The sequence below is a fragment of the Musa acuminata genome, chromosome BXJ1-6, assembly GCF_036884655.1.
Source record: "Musa acuminata AAA Group cultivar baxijiao chromosome BXJ1-6, Cavendish_Baxijiao_AAA, whole genome shotgun sequence".
NCBI classification, from domain to species: Eukaryota; Viridiplantae; Streptophyta; class Magnoliopsida; order Zingiberales; family Musaceae; genus Musa; species Musa acuminata.
Genome location: NC_088332.1, coordinates 5,064,522 through 5,079,742, shown reverse-complemented (window position 1 = coordinate 5,079,742; position 15,221 = coordinate 5,064,522). Strand labels below are relative to the sequence as shown.

General features: G+C 35.5%; 1 protein-coding gene across 2 annotated transcripts in view; it reads right to left on the bottom strand.

Annotated features, from left to right (window-relative positions):
* Window positions 1–15,221, bottom strand: part of LOC135675773 (uncharacterized) — a 28,659-nt gene that overhangs the window by 445 nt on the left and 12,993 nt on the right. For both annotated transcript variants that reach the window (XM_065186272.1, XM_065186273.1), the window contains exons 8-17: window positions 12,147–12,273; window positions 11,966–12,046; window positions 10,000–10,098; window positions 9,793–9,888; window positions 9,395–9,469; window positions 8,565–8,684; window positions 6,468–6,596; window positions 4,204–4,281; window positions 1,471–1,557; window positions 58–144 (exon numbers count right to left, since the gene is read on the bottom strand). In XM_065186272.1, the coding sequence (XP_065042344.1) occupies window positions 58–144; window positions 1,471–1,557; window positions 4,204–4,281; window positions 6,468–6,596; window positions 8,565–8,684; window positions 9,395–9,469; window positions 9,793–9,888; window positions 10,000–10,098; window positions 11,966–12,046; window positions 12,147–12,273 (979 nt within the window). The remainder of the gene's footprint in view (window positions 1–57; window positions 145–1,470; window positions 1,558–4,203; window positions 4,282–6,467; window positions 6,597–8,564; window positions 8,685–9,394; window positions 9,470–9,792; window positions 9,889–9,999; window positions 10,099–11,965; window positions 12,047–12,146; window positions 12,274–15,221) is intronic.

The window sequence follows — 15,221 nt, the reverse complement described above, 5'->3', positions numbered from 1 at the left end:
AGAAAAGATTAGTACATCAAGAAGATTTATTTTCCCTCCTTTGGATGTCTGAAATACCTTGCCAAGACTTTCACCAGAATGTAGATATTCAACTGCATCTGCTACAGAACCAACACCCATGAATCCTTTAGGATCAACGGCAACCTATTATGTGCAGTTTATGACAAGAAAATTGGTCAGCATTGAATCACAGGCACGTTAAACATAGGTGTAGATTTGTTTCTTGAGCAGTAAATGAAGCAGTGCTGTAGGTGCTCCTAAGAAATCTAGGTGGCAGTTGCATTTAAGGATAAGCTTCTGTAAAATGATACCAACATTCCCATGTAATGGTTGTATAATACAGAATTACAAGACATTGAAGAACCAGAAAAAAATTGTACAATCTGACAGGTACAAGGCTTGAATGGGCCGTTCTGATTATCTATAGCACCAAAAGGTTCTTAATTGAAGAGGACATGAAAATGTGGAAACTACACACAAAGCATGCTCCACTAATGCTGCAAAACTAACTAATGCAAGATTTTAACCACAGATAAAATGTTAGGCAGCCAATCAGTGAATTAGCACCTCACTCTGTTAGCCAATTCAACTACTATTCTTTGCAACTTCTATTAGGTCAAATGACAACTTATAAGGGATGGATAAAAGCCCAAGTTTTAAAACCCCAGAGTAATCAGTAGATCCCTATCAACAACTTTATATTACTACAGTCTAGCACAGATATAGAGTGACATAAACCAAAGAAGTGAAATTGTGAAATTTAGACAATTAGTCAAAACAAGAAATATAAAAACAGTACTCATGAAATATATAATTCACCAATCGACAAATGTTGTCTGGATGCAGAACTTCATGAAACAAAAATCAATTTGCTTAAACTTGCCTATAAAAACAATGACTATTCCTGCTCTAAAAGAAAAATGATAGCTTGACAGAACTGGAGAATATCTACCACCTAATTAATACTTGCAGTAGAGAAAGCAGATGAACTGGAAGTTTGCTTGTATGAGGAACCCAAAAGAGAAATGCATTTTATTACCAACGAGAAGATGATGATAACTAATACACTTTATCAGTGAACATCTATAAAGTTTTAAGTATTCAGCAATATTACATTTTCACCTATATATATGTGTTTAGGACATATGTGCAAAACTAATATATTATATCAGTGAATGTCTATAATTGTATGTATGCAGCAATAATAGATTTGTTCCCACTTGTGTGTTCAAGATACATGTGTAAAACAACTAAACACACATTTGTGTAACAGTGGAGATCCATACAATTTTCTTTTTTTGTGGGGGTTACCTTTTTAAGTTTTTTGACAATATCCTAAAAGACTACTAGTGGTGTCCTTGTTATTTTTTACTGCAAGTTACTGAATCATGTTAGATTTAGCTGCTCAACCAAAATATTGCACAAGAATCCTCTCTTTTGAAGAAATATAATCCAATGATGAAGTAGTACCTTAAGCTTCCCTGCAGAGTACAGATCAAAAAGCCTGTCCAGGTGTTCTTGCCACAAGCTAGCATGTTGAATCAGGAAAAAGCCAGCCTGCATGAAATAAAACAGATCAGGGTTATAAATCACAGTTTATTAAAAATGATAGTTTAAGGATGACACTTCAATGTCAACATGCCCTTGAGATGACAGTATGCCAGTATTTATAGTTTTATACAGCGTTGGCAAAGTACATGCTGACTAATACATAGGGTATGCACTCCTTTAAATTTTGTAACACAGTAAACCATGAAATTCACCTGTTAATCTTGATTAGTGTGATATTGCATGAAACTACTTGTTAGCATAATTAATCAGTAGCTCTCTGCAAGATTAGCATCTTATGTCATCACTTGTGGATCGTGAAAATCATGGTTAGGTTATTTAAAGAAATTAATGTTTTTCAGTAAGCAACATTGACTGAGAAGTGAGAACATAAGTATTATGTAAAGAATTCCAACAATATTATTACAAAACTATATGCTGGTATATTCTAAAGTAAAATCCAGCTTTTAAAGTTACTAGACATTACTAATAATTTAAATTGTGAAACAAAGAAAATTATATGATCATTTCGGGATAGATATGTCAGTATCTTATTTTTGATAAAGTGTCTTAGATGCAAGCATAGATCAAGGAAACAAGCAAATAACAACATGATAAATTTATGGTCCATCCAGATTAGGCATCAACTGAATTCCACAACTAAATGTATTTTGGTCGTTAGAATTTCAAAAATAGGGACAATCCAATACTCGTAATACCGCCAATGCTGGTCACAAGCCCAGATGAAAAATATGGAGGGTTACGTTAGGTCCCAGGTCTGCCATACCGAATCGTACCGCCCGATATGGGCGGTACGTACCGATCCAACAGGCCAACGGTACGCGGACCACCGGTACCGGTCCGCTGTAGCAGTGACTGTAGCAGTGCAGAAGTACATTGCACTGTTGTAGTGCACTGTAGCACTACACACAGTACAGTTTACTGTTGCAGTGCACTGTTATAATAACAGTACAGTGCTCGGTGCACCTGGGTGTACTGCTCGGTACACCGTACCAGTACCGAGCCCAGGTCGAAATACCGGTATGGTACGATATTGTGAACCTTGGTTAGGTCATTGACAATCAACATAAAACTTTGTCAAATCTCATGAACATGAATCTTAACCGATCTTAGTATAGAGCTAGTCATCACCCGGAAGTGATATGAGGCACCTTCACCACCTAGGTCTCCCGAATTACAAATGGTGTGCTAGGAGGTCGCTTGAAAGTGACCCATCACATCAGTGCCCAAATGTGATGCCAAGTAGACGAAGGTTCTCTGATTATTTTAGACCAATGGGAATAAAGAAGTTAATCAAAGAACAAAGGATTATGTTAGCAACTTGGAATATAGAAATACTATTAGGGAAGGGATTAGAATTGGTAGACGCTATGATCAAAAGAATAATAAATATTATTTGCTTATAAGAGACTAAGTGAGTAGGGAAAAAATTAGAGAGAATGATAATACTGAATTTAAAATTTGGTATCTTAAGTGGCCCTTGCATACGATGCTGTACTTGTGTGGCCCTCACGTGAGGGCCATCTGCTTCATATTCTAATTGTCAACATCGCAAGGAAAGAGAACTAGAGATCGTCGTAAAGAAACATACATCAATTATATTTGGAGATTGTTAAATATTATTTGATGTACCGAGTTTATAAAATTTAAGTATAAATATCATAAAATTCATGTTAATCGAATATTTTATATATATATATATATATATATATATATATTAAAAAACATGTGCCCTTGCCATTCCATGTCCTAATTTGTTTAAAGATGACGTGTCACCATTTCGTGTCATGTTGTGTCCATGTCACATGTCTGTGCTTCTTAGGTTATAGCAAGTCTGAGAAGGGTTAATATATGTCGACTTACCCATAAATATTTAGAAAGCCTTTCTCCTGACTAACCTGCTCTCCCAGATAGCCTCTAAAGTCTAAATTATGAAGCTATTAATATGTAATGGCTCTTAACGCAACAAATTGACCATCCAATACAAGGACATCTAAGTTTGTGGCCAACATCGAGAGGATGTTAGCTGCTATTAATAGAAGAAGGCATAAACATATTAATTATGATCTTGAATTCTTCATGAACACATGGAACCATAGATGTTACGAGAGAAAGGCTCATAATAATTATGCTTAACAGTTAACACTGATATTCCACCAGATGCAAATGACTGGTACCGACTTTTTCGATGAAAAAACACATTTTTCTACATGCTATTTCTAAATGCTAATATTTCTTTCTAAAAGGCTGATTTATGTAAACTGACTTACAATTTCAGATACTGGTGATAATTGTGGATTGATGCTGCACTAGATAAAAATGACATACAACATTTTTCTGTTGAAGAACACATTCTTTTCACATGATATTCCTAAACAACAATATTTCGCTCTGAAAAGATAACTCATCTAAATTGATTTATAATTCAAGATGCAGGTGATAGTAGTGGGAACACAACATGAAAAACATAGAAGTGGGGCTAAACTAAATCTGGTGACATCAAGGCAAGGTACCGAATCAAGAAATGCTCTATCAGTAACAAATTGCTGACTTTAAAATCAAACATCACAGATGAAGATAAAAGATAATCATAAATAATCAAATTCTATCCATTTGCATTTCAGCCGGACATACCACTGTTTGACTTTTTGAAAGAATTTTCTCACACAAACCAGTGTATTTCAAAGGTTCCCAGCCATGCTTTCCTTGGTACTGAAACATGCATAAAAAGAAAAAGGCATTCTTACAAAAGTGCATATGTGATAGAAGATAGACTAGAATATACAGTTGAATGGAAATTCAATATTCATTTATTTGGATCTTCCATTGGTAAGTACATTTTGAAAGCAAATCAAAATGATGAACCATGGTTACACAAAGGCAAACTCTACTAAAAGGGCCATGGCTTATAAATGTTAATTTGATTATTGCATTGATCTAAAGAAGCCCTTTGCCATTAGATACAATAAACACTATTAGCATATGAAGATCGATTTTTAGTTAGTGACAATGACCCGCATAACTTGATCAAGCATCTCGGGCATCCTACATAGGACATGAAATTCTTTGAACCATTAATGCAGGAATCCCGTACATATCGCTTTTACCAGTTTGTACATTCAGCAATGTGATGTTAGTTATTTAGGGCACAAGTGCAAGCTGCATGCTATGCCACTAATTCTAGCGCCTGTATCATGATTCAACAAAAATCTATTAGTACCACAATATGTAACATGCTAGTGGAGTGTTAGTTTCAGAATTTCAACAGTCTCAAAAGATGCAATTTAAGGAAACAAAAAAATTTACTCATGCAAAGGTATGTTTTAGTGCTTTTTATGTTTCCAGCTATTTTAGTTCACAGAGAATTGTTTAACAGCTAGTTCAGTGAACCAACTCTTAAAACTCAAGTCATGGGTTCTGCGTATTTATTTAATATTTTAAACATTATTTGCAAAACCAACTAGAGTGGTACACTATGAGCAGTATTTACCGATCCGATCAGCTGTCGAGATGCGGACCAAGCCCATCCAGATGGCTAATGTTTGGAACAGTTGTCACTCCTGTAAACGAGGCTTAACGCCTGGTACAGACCCCATAACAGCCCTGTACCAGGTGATAAGCATACCCGATAGTGATCCTGAGGTCACTTTGGCAGCTTTAAACCCTCTTCCTCTCAGACTTCTATCCTCATCTTTACTCTCCCTCTCATACACCCTTTCTCACTCACTCTCACTCCCTTATAAATCTCTTTCAACTCTCTTGCAAAATCATCAATGAACGTCTAGGGGAGGGCTATTTGCTCAAGAAAAAGATTTTAAGTTCAAGATGAGGTCGGACTCTTCATATCAAATTTTTGATCAAATTTCATGCAATTAGGTTAGGATTTACGTTTTCTCTTCCAACATTTGCCTAGATCTCTTCCCTTTGGATCTTGTTTAGGGCTTGATCTACAAAGATCAAGCCTTGATTCTTGTAGATCTAAGCTACATCACTCATGATCCACTAATCATTTTATTGTTATCAAATATCAATATTGATTGTACATGCCAAGAAAACATGAGAAAGAAACCAAAATTAGATTTTATTTTTTTTATTTTGACCTATTTTTGGTCATTTTTAATTGTATCACAACACATACCGAAGTACCCTGTGTAGGCATGCTAATACATACTGGTAACATACCATGTCGAGCTTGGACCGGTACATGTCCTATACATGAAATTCAATTCCTTGAGAGCAATGCTACTAGTTCAAAACATTAAAGGGATGTTCTATAGTTTAGTTGGATGGGTACTCCTCATCCCACTTCATCTCTGAGCTTCACCATCAATTCTAGAGAGAAAATGTCGCTAGAGAATAGGAGGGATGTCGTCTAGAGACCACTTCTATGGTTTAGTATTTTTTATGATTTTGTTTTCTTTTTCAGCTTCACCCCTTTGTTTAGTTTTGTAATAATAAACAATAGCTGGCACTCTTCATCACCTCGTCTCATTGAGGATGAGTGGCTGACGGAGAAGATTAAGAAAGTGGAGGCTGCAATAGGAGGGAGCCATACTAGAGAACTTTTCTTATTTTTTCTCTTTTTTCTTCTTCTTCTGTTGACACAGCAAATGCACTGGTGATACTTCTGTTGACACAGCAAAAGCTCCGGTTCTAAGAACCACCAGGACACTCTGCCTCACCAGCATATGCACACTAACACACTTAGTCCTTATTTGGAGCTCCTTTTGGATGCGCTGTAAAAGATTTAGAGATATAAAAACAGAGGTCTAACCTATATGAAGTGCTCTGGCCAAAACTATATAGTGTCAGTAGGCTGATAAGTGCTTTTTGTTAACATGAAGCTATTTCAACTAAGTTGAAAATTTTATGTAAGCAGAAAAACAAAAGGACAATACCTGAGAAATCATTCCAATGACAATAAGTCTTCCATGAACTGCTAAAGCATTTAGACATAAATTGAACATTTCTCCTCCAACAGATTCGTATACAATATCAATACCTTTAGGGAATTCTTTCTTTAGCACCTGAAGCAAAGTTTAATAGAAATTCTTGATACAGTATGATAGACAAAGGAACACAGAAAAAGTAATTAATCAACATATCTTCAAGATTTAGTATGTATCTATTAACAGTGGAATTTTCAGTGAATAACAATTCATCTTTCAGTGAGTAACAGTTTATCAGTAAAGTCCTTTCTGAAGAATTAACAGCCACAAGATGCCTCTTTGTTCATAATGGAATTTTCAGCAAATAACAACTCATCTATAAAATCCTATTATATGAAGAATTAAGCTACAAGAAACACATGCATAGATAAGATAGATTGATTTTCCAATAAGAACATATTTCTTCACCAAAATACGTAGACTTGGTTTTCTTGATGATTTCTTAGTAGCATGGATAGCTTTTTTTTTTTTAATGCGATCAAGGCCAGGGTAGCAACTCCATTAGAATAGGAATATGGTAACCCAATAATCCACATTTTTTCTGTTACTTTACAGGTTTCCTCCTCTGCTAAATTGCAAAACCACATTCAAGAAATCTGGAATAGAATATGCCATGTCACACAAAAGAATCTTCATATATCCTGTTAACACAATTCTTTAAAAAACTCACGTTTAATCCACCTTAATCATATGTACAGCCTACTGTAATTGTTCAATTGTGACTTAGCAACTGAGTCGTGGATACAATATGAAGGATCAGAACTCTGCAATGGAGTCCTTGACAAAATTTCTTCTCCAGTCAATCTCCTTAGTTTTTATTAACCTGAGGCAGGATTGGACACTACATTCATTTTGGTGGTAATTGGCCAGTATATACTCATGTGATTGTACTGCATGTGTCATGTGTCATGTTTAGGAGTTATATGTAATTTAATACATGTTCTTTTCATATATGGTTTGCAATACTCAATAAAAGCATTTCAGTTCATTATTTAACCAAAGTTTAGCCAAAAGTTTAAGTTACTAATTTCTTATTTAGCCATATTTAGGCTTAGGGCGATTTTTTAAATAGGTCCACGTCCGACCTGTTCTAGTTGGACTGACCCATGCTGACCCATGATGTAAGGGTCCCTACCAGCACTATGTCAGTCTGCCCAAAGATCGATATTGGTACAAGACAACAATTTTCATCCATGCTCATAAGATATGACAAAATTTTATGCTTATTATCAGCTGCCTAATACAACCCTCTTCTTCCCAGGCTTACAATTGGAAATAAAAAAAATTAGCAACAAACATGAACAGGAACAGTTAAATCTTGTTTCCGTAGATAAAAGATAAAGTTCCTTCGCATTCTACAATGCAAGAATCATGTCCACTACCAACAATAGCACCAAATATATTTTAATAAGGCTTGTATACAAGTCAAGGTAGATAAGATCTGATGGTTAACAACTTACTTGCATATGAATGGAACAACCAAGGCTTTATGTAGTCATGTCCTGCCTGTTTCCCTTTATTCAAATCTGAACTTAGTAGTTCTGGGCAAGGTTCTGAATACCGTACCGTACCAATATACCGATCAGTTGTCGGTACGGTATGTACTGAGCTGTACCGAGCATACCGACACATAGTACACTAAGATATACTGATGTACCGCATGTACCGGTCCTTTATCAGACTGGTATGTTTGTACCGACCAGTACAGTACGGTATTGCAAACCATACTTCTGGGTTCATAAACAAGTAAATATTGATCAATGATTATCGTTAACATTATCAACATATTTCATTTACATAAGGACTGAACTCATGTATGAACACATACAAATGCTATCAAAATTTTGGTATCACAAAACAATGTCCAATCGATATGAGATATTAATAAACTATCCAGCAGCTAAAATGGATTTATATTGAAGGTTAGTGCATCAACCAACAAAATAAAAAACAGTAACAATACAATAGCTAGCAACATAAATCAAGTTACGTCCGTGACATTTCACAGAGAATCAATCAAGAGCAGAAAGAATTATAGAAACATACATCTTTTATGTTTTCCTTCTTATAATCAATAACACGATCAGCTCCCAAGGACCTTAATAGTGAAGCTTTCTTTTCACCTCCACATGTTGCAACCACTTTATTGCCAGCCAATTTTGCCAGCTATCAAGAGAAATTCTAGTTTAATTTGCATCATAGATAAAAGAAAAGAATTGAAAACGGTGAATAACATAACTGAACCTCAGTATAACATAACATTGACATGGTAAATTTGTTGGTACACAAATTGAAAACTCGCATCTTACTATTCATCATAATGTGGAAGGCACAATCGATGCTTTTGGTGTCACATGACATTCTAAAAGACAAGATAACTAATAATTTTTAGTTATTTATTAAATAGTGCAGCAACGAGGGATGCTATGAACAGAAATATTAGAAAATGTCAACAGTGGAATCATGTAAAAAGTACAGCCTTCTGCCTGATGATCATTCCATTTAGGGTCTAGCAAGTGCCAAATCCAAGCAGCTTTTCCGCTGAGTGAAGATTTTGGGAGTTCAGGATTCACAAATCACAGCGGATTAACATTATATATTAAGACCTGTGCCTCCAGAAACAGGATCTTCAAACATAAAATAATTTAAGATCTAGGCAAACACAGCAATGTTCCAATGCTATTTTATTAGGAATATGAGAAAAGTACAAAAGAGCAAAAAGCAAAAGAAAAGGCAAAAAACAAAAGAGTAAGATTACTGTCAACTGATCAACATTTACTCAAAAACTTTAATTTCCACTAAAAAATGCTGGAACCAATGAACAAAAATAATGACCCTTTGGTTGCGAAAAAGAGAAGAACATAGCAATGACATACCTGAACTGCAAACTGTCCTGTACCTCCAGCTGCTGCTGTCACTAGTACTACTTGTCCAGATTCCATTTGTCCAGCCTAGAAAAATGGCATGTAATCAACATGATGTTTAGGATGATTGGTGGTAAAATATCCGTGTAACGGACCCCAAATAGTTGGGACATTAGGCATTGTTGTTGTTGTTGTTGGTTTTTAGGATGACTTATGACGATCTAGCTTCAAGTACAGTAAAAATTATATAAAAAAGAATACCATGACAATTTAATCCTTAAAACTCGAATCTAGTGTAAGTAATTCCAGTAAATAGATCTAAAGAGGAAGAAGCTACACTTCAAGCATTCATAAAAGAATGGAAGTCTCTATATATGAAGAAAGAAAGAAATATAATATTTCAACCATACCTTTTCTAGAGCAATTGAAGCAGTCAAACCTGATGTTAGCATCGCAAGAACCTCTGCATCTGGTCTTGGAACAGGAAGAAGATGCTTTGCAGGTACCTGAAAAAGTAAAAAAATACAGAGGTAGAAACATTGAAAGCTGATGTTAATCATATGTAACTGCCAATTTGGCAAGCCCAACTGAAATAAAGGAATGCCAAAAATAAGAACCACTGAGAATTCAGCATAGCTTCCAAAAGCCATAAATGCCACAGGGGCTCCAATTTTCAGATGGACGGACTCGCCAACAGCAGCAATTATGCCAACTGCCTGGACAAAGAAATTTTAGTTTAGCAAGGAAAGAGCATCAAAGAGGGTTAGAATTAATATTCAGATTTATCATCACTGCACCTTGTCATTGGAGATGGTACATGATTAGTGTATTGTAATAAGCATTTCATTAATATTATGACTACGACAATAAAAGAAAATACAACCAAGGAATGATTGTTCTTTTGGCAAGCCACAATGCCAAACTATAAAAGAAAAATACTTTCAAATGTATACATAATATGGTAACCAATTACTAGTGTTAATATGTCAAAATATCACACAAAACTTTATCTACTTACCTACACTAAAGTAAAGATAAGAATTCAAATATTTTGCATTGGGAAATAATTCCTACACACACTTTCAGGAAGAATGCTACTCATGACAGTTGACCATTTAATAATTGATAAGAGGAATAATGATAAACTTTACAAGTTTGGTTTTGGGACAATTTTATGGAGCAACAACTGATGTACAATGGATCTTTATCGTCAAATTATATCAATTCAGTTTGACCAAGGAATTAAATCAGTTTGTATTTTATCCTTGCTGTCCATTGGAGTGTTACATTTTACAGTGTGCTAGTACCACCCAATACTGGTATTTTTGTCCATGGCTTAATGATTTACATCAAATAGCAGACCAAGGATTAAATCACAATCTGATACCGTTACCATCATTACCAGCCAAACCGACTGGCATTTTTTGTTTTATTGCTTAATATTGAAATGAAATATGTTATGAAGAGAATATGTGCAAAACGCTTCTAAAAGTGCTGGACCAGCATATTGAAATTTTAAAATATTTGTAAATACATAGATAAACCAGAAGTTAACAACTATACATGCCCCTTATCAGTAACTACTATCACCAATAGAATCATCATGCTAGCGTAAGACATGGGTTATGATCATCAAGTTAATTGTAATTCATAATTATAGTTTTCGAAAACCCATGCATGACATCTGATAGTAATATATGTCTACCATAAATGAATCAAACTAGTAAAGAGTCATGGCAAGTTGGTCACTAAGTATTGCATGCATACTAGCTAACATGTTGGTAACTGGCTAGGCTTGGAGCAACTAGGTTGCAACAAGTAGGGTTGCGGAAAGTAGGAATGAAGCAAGTACAGTTGTGTCGATGCTGAGCAAACGAACTGCTCTTGTCATCAGTTTACTGGTGTTGTGCACCATATGGAGCATGAGGTTTAGTGAACGAGTACAAATTATTGACATCAAATTGTGATCAATAAAATCTATGCCAATTGAAAGGCTACACCAGCTACAAACTCATGTCTGGCTTCGATCTTGTATAATTTCTCTCATCTCATCCCCTTTCCTTTCTGACAGAAAACTAATAAGGTGAATTTGTGTGCACTATGATCATCATTTTATTCCTCGGCCCACGCTCCATCTATCTTCCAACAGACTAGGACCATAAAGGACTCAGTAATAGCTCAGTACCAAGAAGGTTACTGGACGACACACTTGATATGTAAATGTACTAGGTGGCAAGCCTAGTGTCAAACTAGATCGGGCCTGGTCCAGATAACGGTGAACTCTTTACCAATTAATATGATTGAAATTCAAACCATTGTAGTAGACATAGAAAATAAAAATAGCTTTTTCTTGACAAACAAACTTATGATATTCCCTAACACGTCTGCTAATCTAAAGAAACATCAGAGTTAGTGCTTTAAATCAACAATAAGTTCTGATATGTACTAGTGCAAATGTTTTCAGGTTTTGTCTTATCTTCACATTTATATCACATCCTATCAAAACATATTGCTCATTTCTGTGCTTCATAGATGCCAGTTAACCAAATTTATGTGATCTTATGAATTATAATATTGCAAAACCTCGAAACCAGCATCAAATGGAAGCCGTGCAGCAATTTCATTATCTTTGCCTTTAAAGTATCGCCCAGAGCTAAAGTTTACCTGTCAGATGTGTCATAATTTATCACATCAGATTAATAGGAAAGTTAAAAGTAAACTATAACATATTTAAAAAGTTAAATAGTTAAGATCACAAGCATACATCACTGGCATTCACACCAGCATATATGATTTTGACAAGGGCATGGTGTGGTTTTATAGGCAACTTCAACTCTGTTTGAACAACCTTTGTAGCAAATCGAAAATTGTGATCCAGAGAGTGGACAATCCTACATAAAAACAACAAAGTTAAATTCTAATAGATATCCAATGACCAATATAACAGAATTTACAGGAATGAACTCTGATGTCCAATAGAAAACATTAGATTCAGCAGTCAGAATATCTAAACAGTGAATTTGCTAGCTGCAACAACTGTATCTTTCACATCTACTGCTTTTAATTCTCCCAAATGTTTACTGCACCAGTGAGTGTTTATCTTAAACTTTCTTTTTGCCATCCAAAAACAAAGAGAAAAATGTCAGCTTCTAAAAATTTAACTACAGACCAAGAAAAACATAGGCCAGCATCTTAGTCAAAACATTATGTCATATAACCAAGGTTTGCAATACTGTCCGGTATAGTATGGTTCAGTAAGTGTGGTAGTTATCAGTCTGATAGGTTACCGGTACATGGATGAGTGTAAACTGGGTTGTACCCCGATATTAGACCCTATACCATCCGGACAAGGGTCGGTAACACCCAGTATAGGTGTGATACCAGGCATACAACCCATTCACACTCATCCCTGTAAAGGGTCGATAACACCCAGTCTAGGGCGGTACAAGCTCAGAATTATGCAGTTTCTTTTTTTTTATTTTTTCAGCTTTTTAAAGCTTTTTCCGAGACTCGATATGTTTTGTCGTATTAAAACTTGACCACCTCTACCGAGCGTACAACCCAGTTCACACTCATCCCGGCAAAGGGTCAATAACGCCCGGTATAGGGCGGTACAAGCTCTGCATTATGCAGTTTCTGTTAATTTATGTTTTTCGGCTTTTTTAAGCTTTTTTTGAGACTTGATACATATTACCATATTGAAACTCGATACACTGGTATAGACTGATACCCTACCGTTTTGACGCCTAACTGGCACAGTACCAGTACACAAAATTATGAACCTTGCACGAAACTTCTACTCCAAATGTTGACGTTAGCATAAATTGTTCCACAAAAGATAAACAAACAACAAACCGTAATGTCTTAACCATTTAGGGTTGGCTACATGGATCTTTTCCTATCATTTATCATTGTGGAGGGCAATACCAACATAATAATAAGGTATGCTCTACTAAACCTAAGCTAACAAGGTTCTCCCAGAGAGAGTTACATACTCATGAATTACCATCAAAATACGTGAACATTTCAATAGTTAACAGTCAACACATTTACTGGCTATACCAAGCCATGTAAATTATAACTATGGAGGGAGACAAAAGTTGTCCAGGAAGAATCATAAAACAAATAATGATGCAATGAGTAAACAAACACTAACATGATATGTTATCAACAACATTAATACCAGCTACACCAAAGGAAGAAAGATGAAATAATGAAAAAGAAAAAGTTGTCGATCATATTGTTAACTTATCCTTCGAAGCTTTCATAATTTATACCACCACAAGTCTGTGAGCTGATTAGTTCTTTACATCTATGTTCATCCAGGCTACATCAGCAATAAAAACAAGAATTCACAAGATATTTCCAGACCACTTTATTAGCATGGATGGACGTAAGCAATTACTCAATTTAAGTTCAAGTAACTAGTCCTATAACTGACTAAAAGTACCTATCAGATCTTCATTTACATGTTAAAGACATAGGTAGCCCCAAAATCAGAGCTATTATTGGTTGAATCATTCAGCCTTAATTTATCCCAGAAACTGGTGTATATATATATATATATATATGTCGCTAATTCTTTGTGGTCTCTACAGTCTACAATACCAAACACACTGCATGAAATTAATTATACATCAGGATCAAGGACTGCAATTTCGCAGGGACATGGAACATCCAATTTTGGACTATCTACATGCGATACAAAGTTTACTGGGCCTGGACCAGATGATAAGCCTCTTTTATATTTATTCTTTGCCCCCAATCACCTCCCACCCTCTCTCTCATTATCTCAGCCCATCGATGGTACTCCTCTCCTCCTCATCCTTGTCTGCCACTCCTCCTTTGCCGCCGCCTCCTCCCCTCATCTTCTTATCTTCTCCTCCAACTCTCTTTCTTCTTATCTTCTCCTCCTCCCACCTTCTGGTACTGCAGTAGTACCAGCCATGTGTTGGTACGTTGGTTTGTACCAGACCCATATAGGTTCAGCCAACATTCAACACTAGTGTGATATCCAAAATTGCAATACTTGATCTGGAAAACTTCAAAATAATTCACCAAACCTCAGACTCCAAATTATGCATCTGCTAAATGTTAATCAAACAGACACATAATCTACAGAGATATGTCAGCATTTTTCACATTTTATTCTGACAAAACCAAGGTAGAAGAACAAAAAGGCTGGGTAATGTCTTCTTGCAGGAATTTTAATTATACCAGATATAAATCATCTGAAAGAGGCCTTAATGGTATCTTTTGATATTCATCTGAAAAGTCTCTTATTCCTCCAACCCTAGATATATGTTATACATCCATTCCATTTTAATTCTTTTCTTTCTCCACGAAGCCTAGAGCAACGTAGTTTTAGTATGTAATGATTTAATATTGAATTTTGGAATAGAGGGTGCAAAGCATGTTTGGTAAAGGAACAGAAGCAGAATATAATCAATAATTTCTGTTTGGTTAGTGGCCAAAGCCGCCAAACCATCTGTGCCAATGCAACTACAATTTTTTCTGAACAATAAATTACCCGAATGAACTATTGGTCTATCCTTCTATGCTGATGTGAAAAAGTTTGCTTTATTAGGAGACTTGGTAAGGCCTTTGAAACATGAAGAGTTCCTCCAAAGTCAAGAGCCTATATAGGAATGCATAGTAGTATTTTAGCATGGAGCTCCATTCCCAATGAACTTTATCCACTACAGTAAGAACCATTTTGTTCAATCAACAAAAGAATCTGTTGAAGTTGCTTTATCTTCATCTTTGGTGTATGCTTTTGGAATTTACTTCAGGTTTCTAGCAAGTACCATTACATAGACCAGGGCACTTACAGTGATCA